Genomic DNA, 16,281 nt, shown 5'->3' on the forward strand with positions numbered 1-16,281 from the left:
CTCTGGCAGCCCCCAGAAGTCGTGAGGACACCCAGGGTGAAAGGCTTGGTGGAATGGAGACAACCGAGAAGCTCTGGGGTGCCACTCAGCTGTGGTGAGGGTTGGCTCTGGTTTAGGTACCGGCAGAGCCCCACCACACCCAAGCACTTGGTCTTTGGTGTAGCATTGCTGTGCACCGCAGCATCCCGCATCCCTGTCCCAAAACGTACCTGCAACTGCAGCTCACTCATCCACTGGCCGGGATGGTCCAAGATCTCTGGCCACCATCTCCCACCACGTCTCAGCCCTGTGGGTGCTGCAGAGCACCTGTGAATCTCCTGCCCTGAGCTGAGCATCCCCCGCAGCACAGTCCCGAGCCTCGAGCATCCGCTCTGTTCTGGGCAGGGCTCAGCACTCAGAATATCCTGGGACAAGGGGACAAGGGCCAATAAAGCTCTGAACACAGGTGCTTTATGTGGAGCTGCCACATGGGAGCAGACACAGAATCATAGAATGACAGAACAGTTTGGGTTGAAGGGACCTTCCCAGCTCCCCCAGTGCCCCCCTGCCATGAGCAGGGACATCTTCACCAGCTCAGGTTGCTCAGAGCCCCGTCCAGCCTGGCCTGGGATGTCTCCAGGGATGGTTCATCCACCACCTCTCTGCCCAACCTGGGCCAGGCTCTCACCACCCTCAGGGGCAGCAATTTCTTCCCCATGTCCAGCCTGAATCTCCCTCCTTTACTTTAAAACCATCACCCCTTGTCCTATCACAACAGGCCCTGCTCAAAAGTCTGTTCCCATCTTTCTTATGGTCCCGTTTTACAGAATCCCAGAATGTCAGGGCTAGAAGGGCCCTGGAAAGCTCATCCAGTGCAATCCCCCATGGAGCAGGAACACCCAGCTGAGGTTCCACAGGAAGGGGTCCAGGCGGGTTTGAATGTCTGCACAGAAGGAGACTCCACAACCTCCCTGGGCAGCCTGGGCCAGGCTCTGACACCCTCACCAGGAACAAGTTTCTTCTCACATTTCAGTGGAACCTCCCGTGTTCCAGTTTGCACCCATTGCCCCTTGTCCTGTCACTGGCTGTCACCGAGAAGAGCCTGGCTTCATCCTCCTGACGCTGCCCCTTTCCATATTGATCCCCATGAATGAGTCCCCCCTCAGTGTCCTCTTCTCCAGCTCCAGAGCCCCAGCTCCCTCAGCCTTTCCTCCCACGGGAGATGCTCCACTCCCTCCAGCATCTTGGTGGCTGCGCTGGACTCTCTGCAGCAGTTCCCTGTCCTTCTGGAGCTGAGGGGCCACAACTGGACACAATATTCCAGGTGTGGTCTCCCCAGGGCAGAGCAGAGGGGCAGGAGAACCTCTCTGACCTACTGACCACCCCCTTCTAACCCACCCCAGGTACCATTGGCTTCCTGGCCACAAGGGCCCAGTGCTGGCTCATAGTCATCCTAGATCTATGGATGGTCGTGGGGGAAAATACCCCTCCCCAAGCGCTGTGTTGCGTTCCCGTGCCGTGAGCCAAAGCCAAGTTTTGCCCAATTCGGTGGCTGTTTTAATTGGTTTCTGCCATAATTAAGCATGATTAAACCCAAGCCTGGAGTTGAAGAAGTAGCCGCCTTGCTCTCATTGATTACATCAAGGTTTGCACATGGGGAAAGTGAACCTGAGGAGGGATGAAGGCTTTGGAGGGCCAAGCAGAGATAATGAACAGTTTATAGTGGCAGAGAGCTTGAGCTTTCTATGGGAAGTCTTTTTGCCCTTTCACATTGTGTATTTTCTTTCATGGTATTTGTCATCCTTTACAATTTGATGATTATATTAGCATGGTTTTTTGGGTTTTTTTTTTTGGTTGTTCTTTTTTCTGGCCCTAATTGCATTAAGGTATCGAATTCCCCAAATACCTCCTGGCCCTGGCACTGAACGCGCAGTAAACGTTGGTTTCTGGAAGATGTTTGACTTGGTGCCACACGGCACGTTGATCGGGAAATCAAAGTGATACGAAATCAACACCACACACGCTAATTAAAAACTGGCTATTGGGATATCTCAGCATGTAACCCTAAATGGAGGCGCAGCACCGGGGCATCTCCATGGGGCTGGGGGGGAATGGGGGGATTGCACTGGATGAGCTTTCCAGGTCCCTTCCAACCCCTGACATCCTGGGGTTCTGTGATTCCGCGGGTGTTTCAGCATCAAATCCTCGCTGGTTGGACAAAGAGGCGCCGGAGTTTGTGTTCCACGGGATTTAGGATTTGTATTTCCAGCGAGGCAAAGGCGGCGCCTGCCCCGCGACGCACAGAGCGAGCCCAGGCGCCCATTGAAACCGTTATATGCTGTATTGTTTAATAGAAGTTACAATAGGATAAATGTACAGTCAAAATCAACATGCTCATTCCTCACGCAATGTCACCTGTAAACCATGCAGTCCGTTTTTAATCAGTCCATCTCTTTCCTTTGAATCAGTAGCTCTGCTAGTGAGTTTTAACAATTAAAAAAAAAAATGTTCCCTTTAAAGTTAAACCTAATTTACTAAATTTTCCCCTTATTGTGCAATGACTTGTGCAAAAAAAGCTGTTTTCACCACATTAGTTTACAAAATTATGTCCTTCCCCCCCAAAATAATTGAAGAAAGGCAACAGAAGCAGCCAGCAGACACTGGGGATGGGGATGGGGGGTCAAAATAACATCGGAGGGATGAGGGACATCAACTGGTCCCCAGGTCACAAGCTGAGCCCCCCCTGTCTCCATCCACTGGTTTTTGGGGTGAATCCCACCCAGAACGGGGTGTATTAAAAAGCGCAGTTTTCCCAGTTGGGATGGGCCCATCTTGAAGTCATTTGGGATGGGATTTATTTGTGTTCCCTTCGAGCTCCCCAGCAGAGTGATAAACACACGAGTTTTGCTGCTGGGGGGGAAAACATAGAGGGGGGTTCATGGCACTAAGAAAATGGGGTGCAGACACCCAAAAAACCCCCTGGGGTGGGACATGGCCCCAGCTGGGGTGTGTGGGGGTGGTTTGATGCTCCAAACCACTTGATGCTTCAAAAGAAAAGCACCGAACCCAACGCAGAATTAAAGGGAAAAGCCAAATAGCAGCGTGGCGGAGGGGTAGGAACCAACCACGGGCCAAGATTTCCTTGCGTGGGGTGTGAATCCCGGTTTGAGGGGACGCTGGAGGGACACAAACCTCCTCAGTTCCCGCATCCCACCTTGGGGGGTAAAGGATTTTACCTTCAAAGCAGCTTGGGCGCGGGATGTGCCGCCAGCAGCTCCATCTCACCCCCCTGCTCTCCGCGCTGCCTCCCAGCATCTTGCAAACCGTTTGCAAACGTCCCCATGCTCTGCCCAAGCACCCATTTTCGTAGCGGCACAAAAGCGGATGATTTTCAAGGAAACAAGACTAAAACGGCCCCTCGGACAAAGCACCGTCCGGCTTGTCCCGCTCCCATGGCCAGAGCTGCGCTCGGACGTAGAACAAAGTGCAAATTGCCAAGAGCATCTGACTTCAACTCCAGCCCTAGAAACAACAAGAAAACACCCAGAAAAATCTCCTCCTCCCTCTCGCACACGCTGGTGTCTAACAGAGGCCACCCCCTAATGTATAGGTACAGTTTCTGCCCTTATATACAATTATTCCCAATCCCTGGGCTGCCTTGCACTTGCCCCACTGATGCTGTTTGCTGGGTGGGGGACGAGGGGGACATAACCCAGTCCATTCTACAGCCACTGCTTAAAAGAAACCTAAGGAAGGTTCAATGTATGTGCAGGGAGGTGTTAATAGCAGCATTATTTGTTCTGGGGGTTGCGAATCTTTGATTACAGCAGCAGGTTCTGGCCATGTTTCCTGCCCCCCACTTATAAATTTATAGCAACAACCTCTCCCTCGTAAGCAATACCATCCGTATCGGAGGATACCCATCATTAGGAAGAGATTTAGAGGGGATTTTAAATGTCTTCCAGGGCTTTTTAAGCAATCTGTTTAAAAGATTAATTCTATTTTGAAGGGATGGAACTGCATCTCTCGGAACAAAAAGTTAATTAGGACCAGAGCACCAAAACGCCGTTTTTCATCCCGTTCCGTGACTTGCGGTTGGGCGCTTGACCTCCCAAAATCAGAAACTCGCGCAATCTCTTCCCTCGGCCGAGTTTGCCTTTCCCAGCAGTGGGTCCTGAGCGCCAGGAGCCGCTTCGCAGGATCCCAATCCCGGCCTCTGCGAGCAGAGCTTAAAAGAGCGAGGAAATCCACCCTAGGCAGGGACGGCAATGCCGTGTCGCTCCTTTATAATTAAACATCGGTGGAGATGGTGGGAAAGCCCAGATGTGGGATGGGGATGGCGGCTGGAGCATCTGAAACAAGGTCTTGCCTCAAGCCCCACGAGCTTTGGGCTTTTCATACAGTGCAATGCAGGGGTTACACCTTGGGGAAAAAGAAATGGAGTTTCGAGGCTGTGCAGGAGCTGGATGCTTTTGGAGCAGCATAAAGGCCTTTCCCGGTGTTTTGGGGTGCAGAGGTGATGCTGCCCGGTGGTGTTTGCTCCTTCGCCCTTCATCCTACGCTTATCATGGAGGAGAGATAAACATCCCTGGCTGCAAAGCTCCGCCTCGCCCGCAGCAAAGCAAACGGCTGACAAAAGCCACTGAAAATTGTGTTTGACACTCTATCCTCCCACTAATAAAAACTGGAAGTGCCGGGGTGCCTTATGTGTCACGCTCGGTGATGCCGTTGCCAGCATCTGTAGCAGCTTGATTCTGAAGGACTTTAAAGTGCTTGTCACTATTTAATGGCCCTCAACCCAAGCGCCCTGCGGAGCGAAGCTTCCCCTGTTACTGTCACCACTGCGAGTTTTGTTTCCATCTCCAGCCTCCAGCAGGAGCTCAGGTTTGATGCCCGAACCAGGGGGTCCCACCTGCTTCTGCCCCCCGCTTCATAGCCTCGTCCCCATGTTTGTCCCGCGGTGACACTGCCGAGGGGTGGGGAGGAGAAATACAAGTGTCCTGTGGTCCTGCGACTTGTGGGACGGGTCTTGGCTGGAGTGCTGAGGGCTCTCCCATCGCTGCCAGGACCATAAGGACCGGTTTGCTTCCTTGCCCAGAAATTCAGAGTCCAGCAAGCCAGGCAGTTCTTCCTTCTCGGTCGTGCAGGATTCGGGATGCCAAGACCAGGCCCAGGCTGGTTCACACTCAGGTCCAGTGCTCTGGAGAGCGGGAGGGAGGTCACCAGTAGGGAATGGACCACGTTCATTTTCACCCATCCTTCTGAAAGCCTTTGCTGGCTCGTATGTAGATGTATCCATGGAGATGGTCCCTTTCTGGCCACGCTAACACCAACTTCCATTCAGCTGCTTCTTTTTCCTCCATCCTTCTTACATGTACTTTGAACTAAGAAAAACATCACCTCTGGTCCCCACCCAAAAGCAAGGAATCATAAGGCCAGGTTTGGTCCTTCCCTCTTATTAATCAAAATAATTCACTGGTCCCTGTGGCTGGAGGGTGCTGGGACAGGACCACAGCCCCAGAACGTCCCAGCTGACAACGTGCCTATTTACCATCAGGGTTAATTAACACATACCCTTATCAAAAAGCAAACAAAAAGTATTGCTGAGGAGCAAGGAGGGAAGATGAAGCACCGTCCCCTTTGTGCTTCTGTGTCAGAAGAGCTCCTCGTGCGAGAAACGCCGAGCAAAAAGTGCACGTGGGCAGAGAGCGAAGGGACCGAACGCACCAAGAAAGTCTTGCTGCCCTTCTGCAAATGCCACATGGTGACATTTAAGCAAGTTCTGCCCCTTCGTAGCTCCGGGAGTCTGTGCCAAGGGATGTGAAGGAGAAGGAATGAAGGAGAAGGAATGAAAGAGGAGGAGGAGGAGGAGGAGGAGGAAGAAGAGCAGGAGAAGGAGGAGGAGAAGGAGAAGAGAAGGAGAAGGAGGAGGAGGAGGAGAAGGAGAAGAGAGGGAGAAGGAGGAGGAGGAGGAGGAGGAGGAGGAGGAAGAAGAGCAGGAGAAAGAGGAGGAGAAGGAGAAGAGAAGGAGAAGGAGGAGGAGGAGGAGAAGGAGAAGAGAGGGAGAAGGAGGAGGAGGAGGAGGAGGAGGAGGAGGAGGAGAAGGAGAAGGAGAAGGAGAAGGAGAAGGAGAAGGAGAAGGAGAAGGAGAAGGAGAAGGAGAAGGAGAAGGAGAAGGAGGAGGAGGAGGAGGAGGAGGAAGAGCAGGAGAAGGAGGAGGAAAAGGAGAAGGAGGAGAAGGAACTCCCCACTCTTTCCAGAAGTGGTTTGAGGGCTGAGCACCCACCACCTCCAAACGAGGGTAGGAAATGGGCACGGCTCGTGCCCCTGCTGAACCAGCACCATCAGGGCCGTAACACACACCAGGAAGATTTTAATTCCCTTTAACACTGGATTTCAGGAGGTGGAGGAACCAGCTGGATAAGCTTTCACTCTAATTTTAGAGTCACCCAGGTAATGAGAAGGGTGAAAGTCCCCTCTTGCTGTAATCTGAATGCTGGGATTCAAGTCCTGTTGGTAGCGTTACCGTCTTGATTTGAGCAGATGACGTTTGGGCAACTTCAGAGCCAGAGGGAAGAACGTTTTCCGTATGCACTCCCACGCTGGGCGTTGCTGAGCGATGCTGCTCCAGGGGCCACCTCCACCTCAGGGACCTCCAGGAGGCTCCTTCTCACCATCCTGCCCAGGGCGAGTTTTGCAGGGCTGCTCCATGCACAGTGTGAGATGGGGCACTCGTGGGAAGGGGGGGGACATCACCCCATTGTGGTGCATCAGGAGGAGAGGGCAGATGGGACATCAGCGTGGAAAAGAGGTGCAAAGATCGGAAGATAACCCTGGACACCAGGAGAGCCACGTCTGCGCTGGCCCTGCCGAGCATCCCTCCTCTCCTGCTACCCAGCCCTGCAGGATGCGGCCCCAGCATCCCATCCCAGCACTCCCTGTCAGATCACCCTCCTGCTCTCCCTTTCCACATTTAATGAATGAGGCAGCTCTCACAGCCATCCTGTGTTCAGTGCAGATCCAAAAGACACCGGCAGGTCCTAGAGATGGAGCTCGGAGGGTGGCGATGCTGATTACAGACACGGGGGAAAGGGCTGCAACTCCAGCTAACAATGGAAATCAGCCCTTCCAGGAGAAAGAGGAGAAACCTAGGGAAATCAGTTTGCCTCTTCTCCTACCTAAATTTAATAAGCAAGTTGGCAAGACAAGCTAACGGGTGACTTTCTAAACATGTGCCCGTGAGAAGAACCTGAAACCACGCTTCCTCCCTGTATCTTTTTGTTTTCACGTGTTCTGCAACTGAATAAGTTAACAAAAGTCAGACCGATTCTATCCATTTGGCTTCTTAAAAAAAAAAAAAGAGAAGAATGAAAAGAAAATAGTCTGGGTGTGAAGTTCTCTCTCACGCTTCAGGATTTACCGTCACTTTATAAACCCCTGAAAATAGGAGTTTATAAGAGGCTCCCGACACCACCTTCCCAAGCGGCGCCACCCACCTTCCCCGGGATTGTTTAACAAGGAACGTTTTGCCATCAGGGGTGGGTTTCATGAACACTATACAGGTGAATAAAAAAATACATATATATATATATATTCTCTTTGCACAAGAATCCCAAGTCCAGGCACGTGGAAGGCTGCGGAGCGGGGCCGGGCAGGTGCTCCCGGGTCCCTCACGAGTGGTGGCTGTTGATGAGGCCACGGAGCTGCTTGGCCACGGTGTCTATCAGCTTCTGCTTGTCCCTCTCGTTCTTCCGGAACTGGGCGAAAACGTTGTTCTTCCTGCTCGTGTCCCTCATCCTGCGCAGAGCACAAAGAGGTTATGGAACAGGCGTCATCGCTGCTCAGCGCCGCAGCCGAGCCCTGCCAAGGGATCGCGGTGCTGTGTCCGTATCTGGGCTCTGCTCTGGTTTTTATCACGGTTTTGGGTAAAACGGGCATGGCAAGCCACGTATAGGCTTTACAATTTGCATTAAACCCCACAAATCCCAGCCAATATCGCCGCAGGGTCTGTCTCTGATGCCAAACACCCCCCAAAACCCCAAACCCTGTCGTTCTCCCCCTCCAAAACAGCTTTTGCGATGTCCCCGCGGCACCTCGTGAAGCAGTGGATGACAACGCTCTCATGCTAGGAGGAAATGTTAAATTTAGCAGCAAATCCAGAGCATTAAGGCTTCTTATTAGAAATGGTGCATTGCATGCGGCCAAGAGATGCAGCGTTTGCGCAGCCATGACATTTTGGAGTCGTGAACTTAAAACACTACGCAATATTATATAATGAATTTATATTAAAGGAAGGAGTCCAGCACTGGTTTTCCCAATTTAAAAATATTGAGATGTGTATTGAAATGACATTGAATAGTGCGCTGGTCTCCACGTGGTCTCCAAGAAGTGGCGGGTGGTGGGACAGGACCTGGTGGTGGAGCTGGTGGAGCTCCATCTCTCTCTGCCATGCAAAGCTGGGGGGTCATGCACGCTCGCATCCGCAGATACAGATTTTGGGGGGGGACCAGGTCTCGTTGCACTCTCCGAGCATCAGCTTTACACAGGGCATGTGTCGGGAAGGGAAACCAAGCCACAAGGGTCAGCCCTTCCACAGCTCCTGAAGGCATCAGGCTCCCAACATCCAACCGCTGCTTCTCAGCCGGCACCGCTCTTGTGTAATTTCACGATTTGTAAATGATTTTCTGGGTAGATCAGATCTGGCAGGGCCAGATGGCTTTGGATGAGTCACATCAATCTATATTTTTGGCTCTGGGGACCTAAATGAAGCATTAAAGTGACTGGGACACAGCGTGGGAAGTTGGCACTTGATCAAACCAGGGGGGGGTTGAGTTAACTGAGCACAAATCAAACCTCGTGAAACTTATTTATCCAATTTAAAAACAAGAAGAAGAAAAAACAACCCTAACGCTTTTCATGCTTCGATCTTCCTAAAAAGAGCCAACGGGAATCTGAAATGTTCCCCAAAACATCCAGCTTGGAACTGGAAACATGGATAACAACTTCATCCCGGAGGCTGTTTGCTAACTTTGTAAGTGCCTAAAGACACAGCATGACAACCGAGCTGCTTTCCCAACGGTAACAGGATAGCTTGGAGCACTGTGATTCCACAAAATCCGTATTCTTTTTTTCTTTCTCTCTTTTTCTAAGCAAAGCAGGGTGCCAGCTGCTCAGCCGCAAGCGGCAGAGGGGCTGCAGTGAGGTTTTCCAGTCGCCCCGGGTAGAGGTGTCACCGCATCATGGATTTTGGCAACAACCGTCCTCCCGCGGGACGCCTCCGTCAGCGCCGCACGGCTCCGGAGGATCCCAAATCACCCTACCCGGAGGGCTGAGAGCTCTGTCTCTATTTCACGGGCTACGTGGGGACATCAGAGGCACTGAAAGGAAACCTGGGCCTTTGGAAACCTCCACCCCTCTCCATCTCTGGTACCCTCAGGGGAATTCACAGCACAGCATCCTCTGCCCTAAGAGCCCTCTGCGCATCCTCAGAGCCATTTCCAATCCCACGGGAGCCGCTCAGGTCCAGGAAATGTTTTTGAAGTAAAGCATGCTGTATGCAAGGCAACCTTTGCATGTGTTTCAGTGATTAGAAAGGAGCTGCACGGATAAAGCTGCTGAGTTGGGATGAAAAAGCAGCCAGAGCACTGATCCCACAACAAACCCAGGCAGGTGGATCTGTTAAACTGGGTAAGTGTCTGGGAGGGAGGCGAGACATCATCCAGACATCACGCGAACCATAGGATTGTTTCGGTTGGAAAAGACCTTTAAGATCACCAAGTCCAACCTTTAACCCAACACTGCCACGTCCACCGCTAGCTCACGTCCCCAAGAACATCCCCATGTCTTTTAACCACCTCCAGGGATGGTGAAGGCAGAGGCACTGAGCTATTAGGTGTTATTAATGAATTAAGTTGCCTACAGGACACAAAATCCCATAGAATTGGGTGTGTTGTGCCAGGGCCCAGGCGGCACCAGATGCATCTTGGGGAGAAGCTGAGCTTGTAGATCTGCTCGAGGAGACCACACCGTGCTCAGTGTCAAAACTGCTCAGAAATGCCATCCCATTCCTTTTCCACCATTTGGCTGTAGGCAACACCCAGTCCCCAGTCAAGCGGTGCATCCCGACACCAGGAATATCAGCTTGGAAAGAGGGAGGCAATGCTTCCGAGCCGCCCGGCAGCAATTCGGAGAATCAATAGCTTTATTTCTTTAAGCATGTGGCCGCAGGGCCCTGGGACAACCGAGCCCGGGTTTGTAACGTGGTCCCTGTGCATTAGCACACAAATGAAGAGGAAGGGAAAGAGAGAGCTGAGCGCTGCCCCCACCCCTGTCAACAAATACCACCTTCAAAAGAGCCAAGCTTTGTTTAAATTAATCTATAAGAAAAAAAGCGCAACAGAGTAAAAGCTCCTCTTTTAGCTCTAATTAGTGCATTTGAGCCGATAAAGTTACTGGAGGGAACCGTTTCAAAGACAGCTTGCATTTAGATCATTTAGTGCTCCATTTAAATCAAACAATAAAGTCACTGCAAGGTGAGGGTAAAAGCCCAAGCGAGCAGCATACTTACACTCGTGATATCCTATGAGAGATGTGTGATTAGGAAAAGAGATAACGGTGGAAACAGGTTACAAAACGAGCCAGCGGATCGGGATTTCACGTCGCCTTGTCGGCAAAGCTCGGCTGCCTACGGAGGGGGCTGGGGAGGTGGGACCGGAGCGCGGGGGAGCGGATGTGCCTGGAGCTATAGCCAGGTCAGTGCAGAGCCCTGGGGGAGCTGGAGCTGGTGGATGATGCACTGAGACCCCAAAGAGCTTGGAGCCCGAGGGGGCACAAGGCAGAGCCCGCCGATGCCGCACCACGAGGATGTGGGAGATGCAGATGCCAACGTGGCGACTCCAGGGAGCAAATGGGATGCGGGAAGATTGCCCTTCAAATGAGCTCCCTTTTGGGGAGAAGGCTGGCAAACGCAGCCGGGGTTTGTGGGTTTTTAATACCACCACTGAGCAAGGATGCGGCACGTTCTGCACTGCCTGGGGAACATGGCCAGGAGCACGGAGCTGCTCTCCCGCTGTCCCACCACCTTCCAGCAACTTCCACTGATCCCAGCTCCCAGTTCCCTTCTCTTCCAGCTCCTTCATGTCTAAGCTCTCAGTGTTTTCACAGCTCTTTGTTTTACTGCTTTACTGATAGCTCTGAATACACCCCACGCTTTTGCATCATGGATGTTGGGTTGCGAATACGTTGCAAATAGCACAACGTATTACACAGCACATATAAAGATGTATATAAAAACAATGCTATGATGTATAAAGGTGCTTCACACACAGCGACTGCCTAAGTTCAGTCCCTGTGTACTGTCTTGGTAACGTCTGGATGTCATGAATCAGCTATTCTCTGTGGAGGAGGAGGTGGTGTGGTTATATGGACCACAGATAGCACAGACGCAACTCCAACACCAAGGTTGGCCTTCTAAAGGTTTAGCCCCAACTCTGTATTGGTCAACTTCTCCTTTACAAGGGACAAAGAAAGAGAGGAACTCCAGACAAAACAACTCAAACTGCTCTTCAGGATCTGATTTCATGGTAAACGTCACCAAACCCAACTGCAACTCGCTTATCCTGCCTGCTCCTCCATGCAAGACTGAGTGGTGGAGTGCCCACAGCATGAGCTTCCTGCAAAACTATTAATCAATTACCATTTTTTCCCTTATCAAGGAGCATGTCCTTGCTAAGAGCAAGCCTTGGAGCAGGCGGTCACCTAAAGACACTGTCCCTGTCCCAGAGCTGGGCTTTTAGCACTTGATCCCCTTCAGAGATTCAACAGAAGGGTGCGCGGTGACTCCACCAGGGCTGCCTCCAGAGAGCAAATTGGATACGGGAAGATTGCCCTTCAAATGAGCTCCCTTTTGGGGAGAAAGCTGGCAAACCGAGCTGGGGTTTGTGGGTTTTTAATATCACCACCGAGCAAGGCTGCCTGTGCCTGCAGGCTAGCAAATTTTAAATTGTTTTGGGGGTTTGAGATCATAGAATCATTCTGGTTGGAAGAGAACCTCAAGATCGTTGAGTCCAACCGTTCCCCGACCCCTGTCCCTGCCCCATGTCCTGAGAACCTCACGTCCGTCTGTCCAACCCTCCAGGGATGGTGACTCCAGCACTGCCCTGGGCAGCCTGTTCCAATGCCCCACAGCCCTTCGGGGAAGGAATTGTTCCCCACATCCAACCTCAACCTCCCCTGGCGCAACTTGAGGCCGTCTCCTCTGCTCCTGGCGCTTGTTCTTGGGGAGCAGAGCCCGACCCCCCCTGGCTCCAAGCTCCTTTCAGGCAGTTCAGAGATCAGAAGGTCCCCCCTCAGCTCCTGTTCTCCAGGCCACCCCATCCAGGCACTGCATGTGATGGAATCGGCTGCTAAAACAGGTGCTTGCCCAAAGCGAGCTATGGGGTGAAAGCTATGCCGGGAATCCGGACCCGCACTCACTTCTCCAGCAGGACGAGGGCTGTCGTGGGGTTCACGCGAAGGTACTTGCACGTGGGTTGCCCGTAGTCCGCCAAATACGTCGACCAGTCCCACTGGATGAACAGATCTAAGAGCTGCAGCAACCACCGGGAGGAAAAACAAAACAGAAAATATAAGCGGCGTTAATCGCAAAAAACGCTTTGGAGGCTTAATTTATTTAATATTATCCAGCTAATATTTCATTATTAATGTATCCATAGTTCATTATTAACTTATTAATATTTAATATTAATTGATGTATGGCTATATTAATGGAACCATAATTCACTCCTGCTATGTTATCTCTGCTTTTTGGGGTGAACTGGTGGGGCTACTGAGACATCCCAAGGAGGTTGATGGCCAAGAGTCCCAGAGCCCTGATGCTCTCAGCTACGTCAAAGTCACCACAAATTTCTCCTGTCCCCAAATAACCCCCCGCATCATTTGAACCATTTTGTAAGGTTTTCTCATCACGCTCGCTCCATCTCAGCATCTCCCAAGCGCTTCGTACCCGTCTCTAATGACAGGAGGTGTGGGACCCATCCAGGAGCTCAGGGGTTTATTTCAGGTGAACACAGGAGACTGGGATTCCCAGGTGGTTTCCAGCTGTTTGTTAGAGAAACCACCGCTGACCTCGGCGGCGGGGCAAGGAAAACGCGGATTAATTCAGGCGTACATCACAGTCCCTGCTCCAGACGCCCAAAATTCACACCTGAAACCCTTCCACCTTCACAAAGGACCCTCTCAGCATCACATCCCTCCCAGGTGATTCAGGTGAGGGATGAGCAAACTAGAGCACAGTTTTCCTAAACGCCCTCTTCCATCCCAAACTTTTGCATCCTTAGAACCCCACCAGAACTCCTACATCTTTCCTACATGAGGATCCACCAGTTCCTAAGGGGTCTCGCCTCTCCATCCGCTCACGAGAGCGCAGCTGAGGACGGAGGAGGTGCAGCCTCCATCTCCATCGTCTGAAACAGGTTAATTAAGAGCGGCTGCATTTTCCCCCCGCCAACCTTCTGCCTTGGAGAGCCGCTGTGACCGCTCTATTGCGGGACAGGCTGCCAAGCACACAGACGTCTTCATCGCCCGCGTCTGTGCGTCCCGGCGCCCACCGCCGAAGCCCGGAGAAGAAGGACCATCCCGCGGCCAAGCGAGGACCATAGAGAGCTCATTGTCCCCGCGTCTCCATGGTTTTCCTGGAGACTCCCAGCACTGTTTAACAACACATCCCGCCCCGCCAAGAAGGGGATTTGGCTCCTCCGAGACCTCAAGGTACAAAACAAAAATGTGCAACAAGATTCTTTTTGACTATGTAGGTCAGGGCACAGAAAACAAGCTGTCAGGAACAATCCCCTGGGCTGGCGGGGGGGACGGATTAGCCGGGACCTAAGAGGGGCTTTTCCAGCCCGCGGTCCCGCTCGGCTTTGTACGGCGGGTCCATTGTGTTAACTACAAACCCGAGTTGAACATCATCGTCAGGAGCTTTTTTTCTTCTCTTTTTTCCCAAAGGGCACCTTCAAGAGACAACCTTAAATATGATTTCACAGGCTCTTTTCACACAGCACAGCGGGGCCAAAACTCTTCTGTCGGGTTTGTTGGCTGCTGTAAGAAGCTGCATGGTTGTACAGGCTAAATCGGATCCCCCCCCCGCTTCCAGTGCACCGAAGTCCCCTTGCTGGTGGCCCTGGGGGCGCTGAACGTGCCTCTGGCAAACCACGAACAAAGCAGCACGGGTTATTGCCAGAGAAAATACAGGTAGATGTTCACAGGGAGTGGAAATAAAGCCCTGGGAGGAAGGGACGAAAGAAAGAAAAGTCAAGGGTTAGAAATGGGTTAGGAGAAGATGAAGTAAAAAGCATGGAGAGGTGTTAGAACAGGAGGCTGAGGCTGGAGAAAAGGAGGCTGAGGGGAGACCTGAATGTCCTGGGTTGGAAGGACCCACAGGATGATGGAGTCCAACTGCTGTCCCTGCACAGGACACCCCACAGGTCACCCCGTGTGTCTGAGGACGGTGTCCAGTCTCTTCTTGAACACTGTCAGGTTGGGCTGTGACACCTCCCTGGGAGCCTGTTCAGTGTCCAGCACCTCTGGGTGAAGAACCTTTGCCTCATGTCCTACTGACCCCCCCGGCACATCTGCTGCCGTTCCCTGGGCTCTGTCACTGGTCACTAAAGAGAAGAGTTTGGCACCTTCTGATCTCTGAACCGCCTGAAAGGAGCTTGGAGCCAGGGGGGTCGGGCTCTGCTCCCCAGGAACAAGCGCCAGGAGCAGAGGAAACGGCCTCAAGTTGCGCCAGGGGAGGTTGAGGTTGGATGTGGGAACAATTTCTTCCCCAAAGGGCTGTGGGGCATTGGAACAGGCTGCCCAGGGCAGTGCTGGAGTCACCATCCCTGGAGGGCTGGACAGACGGACACGAGGTTCTCAGGACATGGGGCAATGCTGGACCTGGTAGTATCAGCTTAATGGTTGGACTCGGTGGTCTTAAAGCTCTTCCCCAACCAAAACAATTCAATGATTCTAAACAAACCCCATCCTAAACCCACTCCCACCTCAGGGCCGGACCTTCCCCAAGCGCTGGGAGACCCAGGTTCCCCCCGGCCGCCTCACGACAGTGACGGATAACCTGTGTATTTTACAACTGTTTGCCCACATCCATCTTGCCGGGGAGGGAGATCCGAGGAGAGCGGGGCCGGCACCTTTGGCCGCGCGGGACGCAGCCCGACGGCTCGGGGCAAACCTCCTCGAAACCATTTATCTGTCACATAAATGTGGTTTTATTGGTTTTACTGTTTAAACTTTTCACCTCTGCCGCTAAATCTGAATGAAAAGAGGAAAAAAAAGGAAGAGATGGAAAGGAAAGAGCCGCCCGCGCGGGGCTGCGTCGGGCCTGCCGAGGGAGATTCCAAATCAAATATGCAAATACCATTAATTCTTCAAACTAGAGTCCTCTTTTCAAGCCCATAAATCAGACTCGACAGCACATACACTGGGGGGAAAGGAAAAGAAGAAGGGGTGGGGGGAAAGAAAAAAGAAGAGGAGCTTTTACCACCATGCTATGAAAGTGAAATAAGCTCAGGAAGCCGCGAACCTGCGGCTTCTCGGGGCGCGAGAAGCGTCTTTGCTGCAAAACGGGGGAGATTTTCACTGATCTGTCTCCATGAAGACGTGGAGAAGGGTTTGAATGTGTTGCCAAAAGAAAGGCACTCAAAAAACCCCAAACAAAACAAAAGAAGTTGGGTTTGTGCACGTATGCTCAAATGGTGATTCAAGACGATACTGGAAAGAAAGAATTGAACTGGGAACCAGTTCCCAGTGCTGCTCCAGGCTCCCTTAGCAGGGGCCAAGAAGCACTGTCTCCCCATTTCCCTCAGTTCCACCTCAAAAAACACCTCCTTTTCACTCCCTTTGTAACATCACCATCGCAAACTCTTCAAAAACGTTATTTTTTTTCAAAGGAGAGGTATGTTCTTACGGTCTTCACATAAACTACAAGGAAAGAATGGTTGCAACTTCACGCTGGTGGCAAAGGGAAGGGGGACACGGCAATGACCTCCCCAGCTTCTCCCTCTGGATGCAAAGCGGGACGGTACGTTCTGTCTGACACAACGGGGCTGAATCCGGATAAAATTCTCCCATCCAAGCCAGGAATAACGTAATGTGAACCCAAACTGATTCCAAACGCGGTTCGCGAGCTCTGCCAGCGCCCCCGGACCGAGATCAGAGCAAAGCAGCAGCGTCCGCACGCTTGCACCAGCGTCACAAACCTGCAGGGTGATGCGTGGTGGTTTGAGATAAAGAAGATGGCAG

General features: G+C 52.1%; 1 protein-coding gene across 6 annotated transcripts in view; it reads right to left on the reverse strand.

Moving 5' to 3' along the window:
- Window positions 1-2,301: 2,301 nt before the first annotated feature.
- The window catches only part of EXOC6B (exocyst complex component 6B), a 317,698-nt gene continuing 303,718 nt past the window's right edge, over window positions 2,302-16,281 (reverse strand). For all 6 annotated transcript variants that reach the window (XM_065836317.2, XM_071808429.1, XM_065836315.2 and 3 more), the window contains 2 exons: window positions 12,454-12,566; window positions 2,302-7,776 (listed from right to left, as the gene is read on the reverse strand). In XM_065836317.2, the coding sequence (XP_065692389.1) occupies window positions 7,650-7,776; window positions 12,454-12,566 (240 nt within the window). In that variant the 3' untranslated portion in view covers window positions 2,302-7,649. The remainder of the gene's footprint in view (window positions 7,777-12,453; window positions 12,567-16,281) is intronic.

This window comes from Patagioenas fasciata, chromosome 4 (assembly GCF_037038585.1).
Source record: "Patagioenas fasciata isolate bPatFas1 chromosome 4, bPatFas1.hap1, whole genome shotgun sequence".
NCBI lineage: Eukaryota > Metazoa > Chordata > Aves > Columbiformes > Columbidae > Patagioenas > Patagioenas fasciata.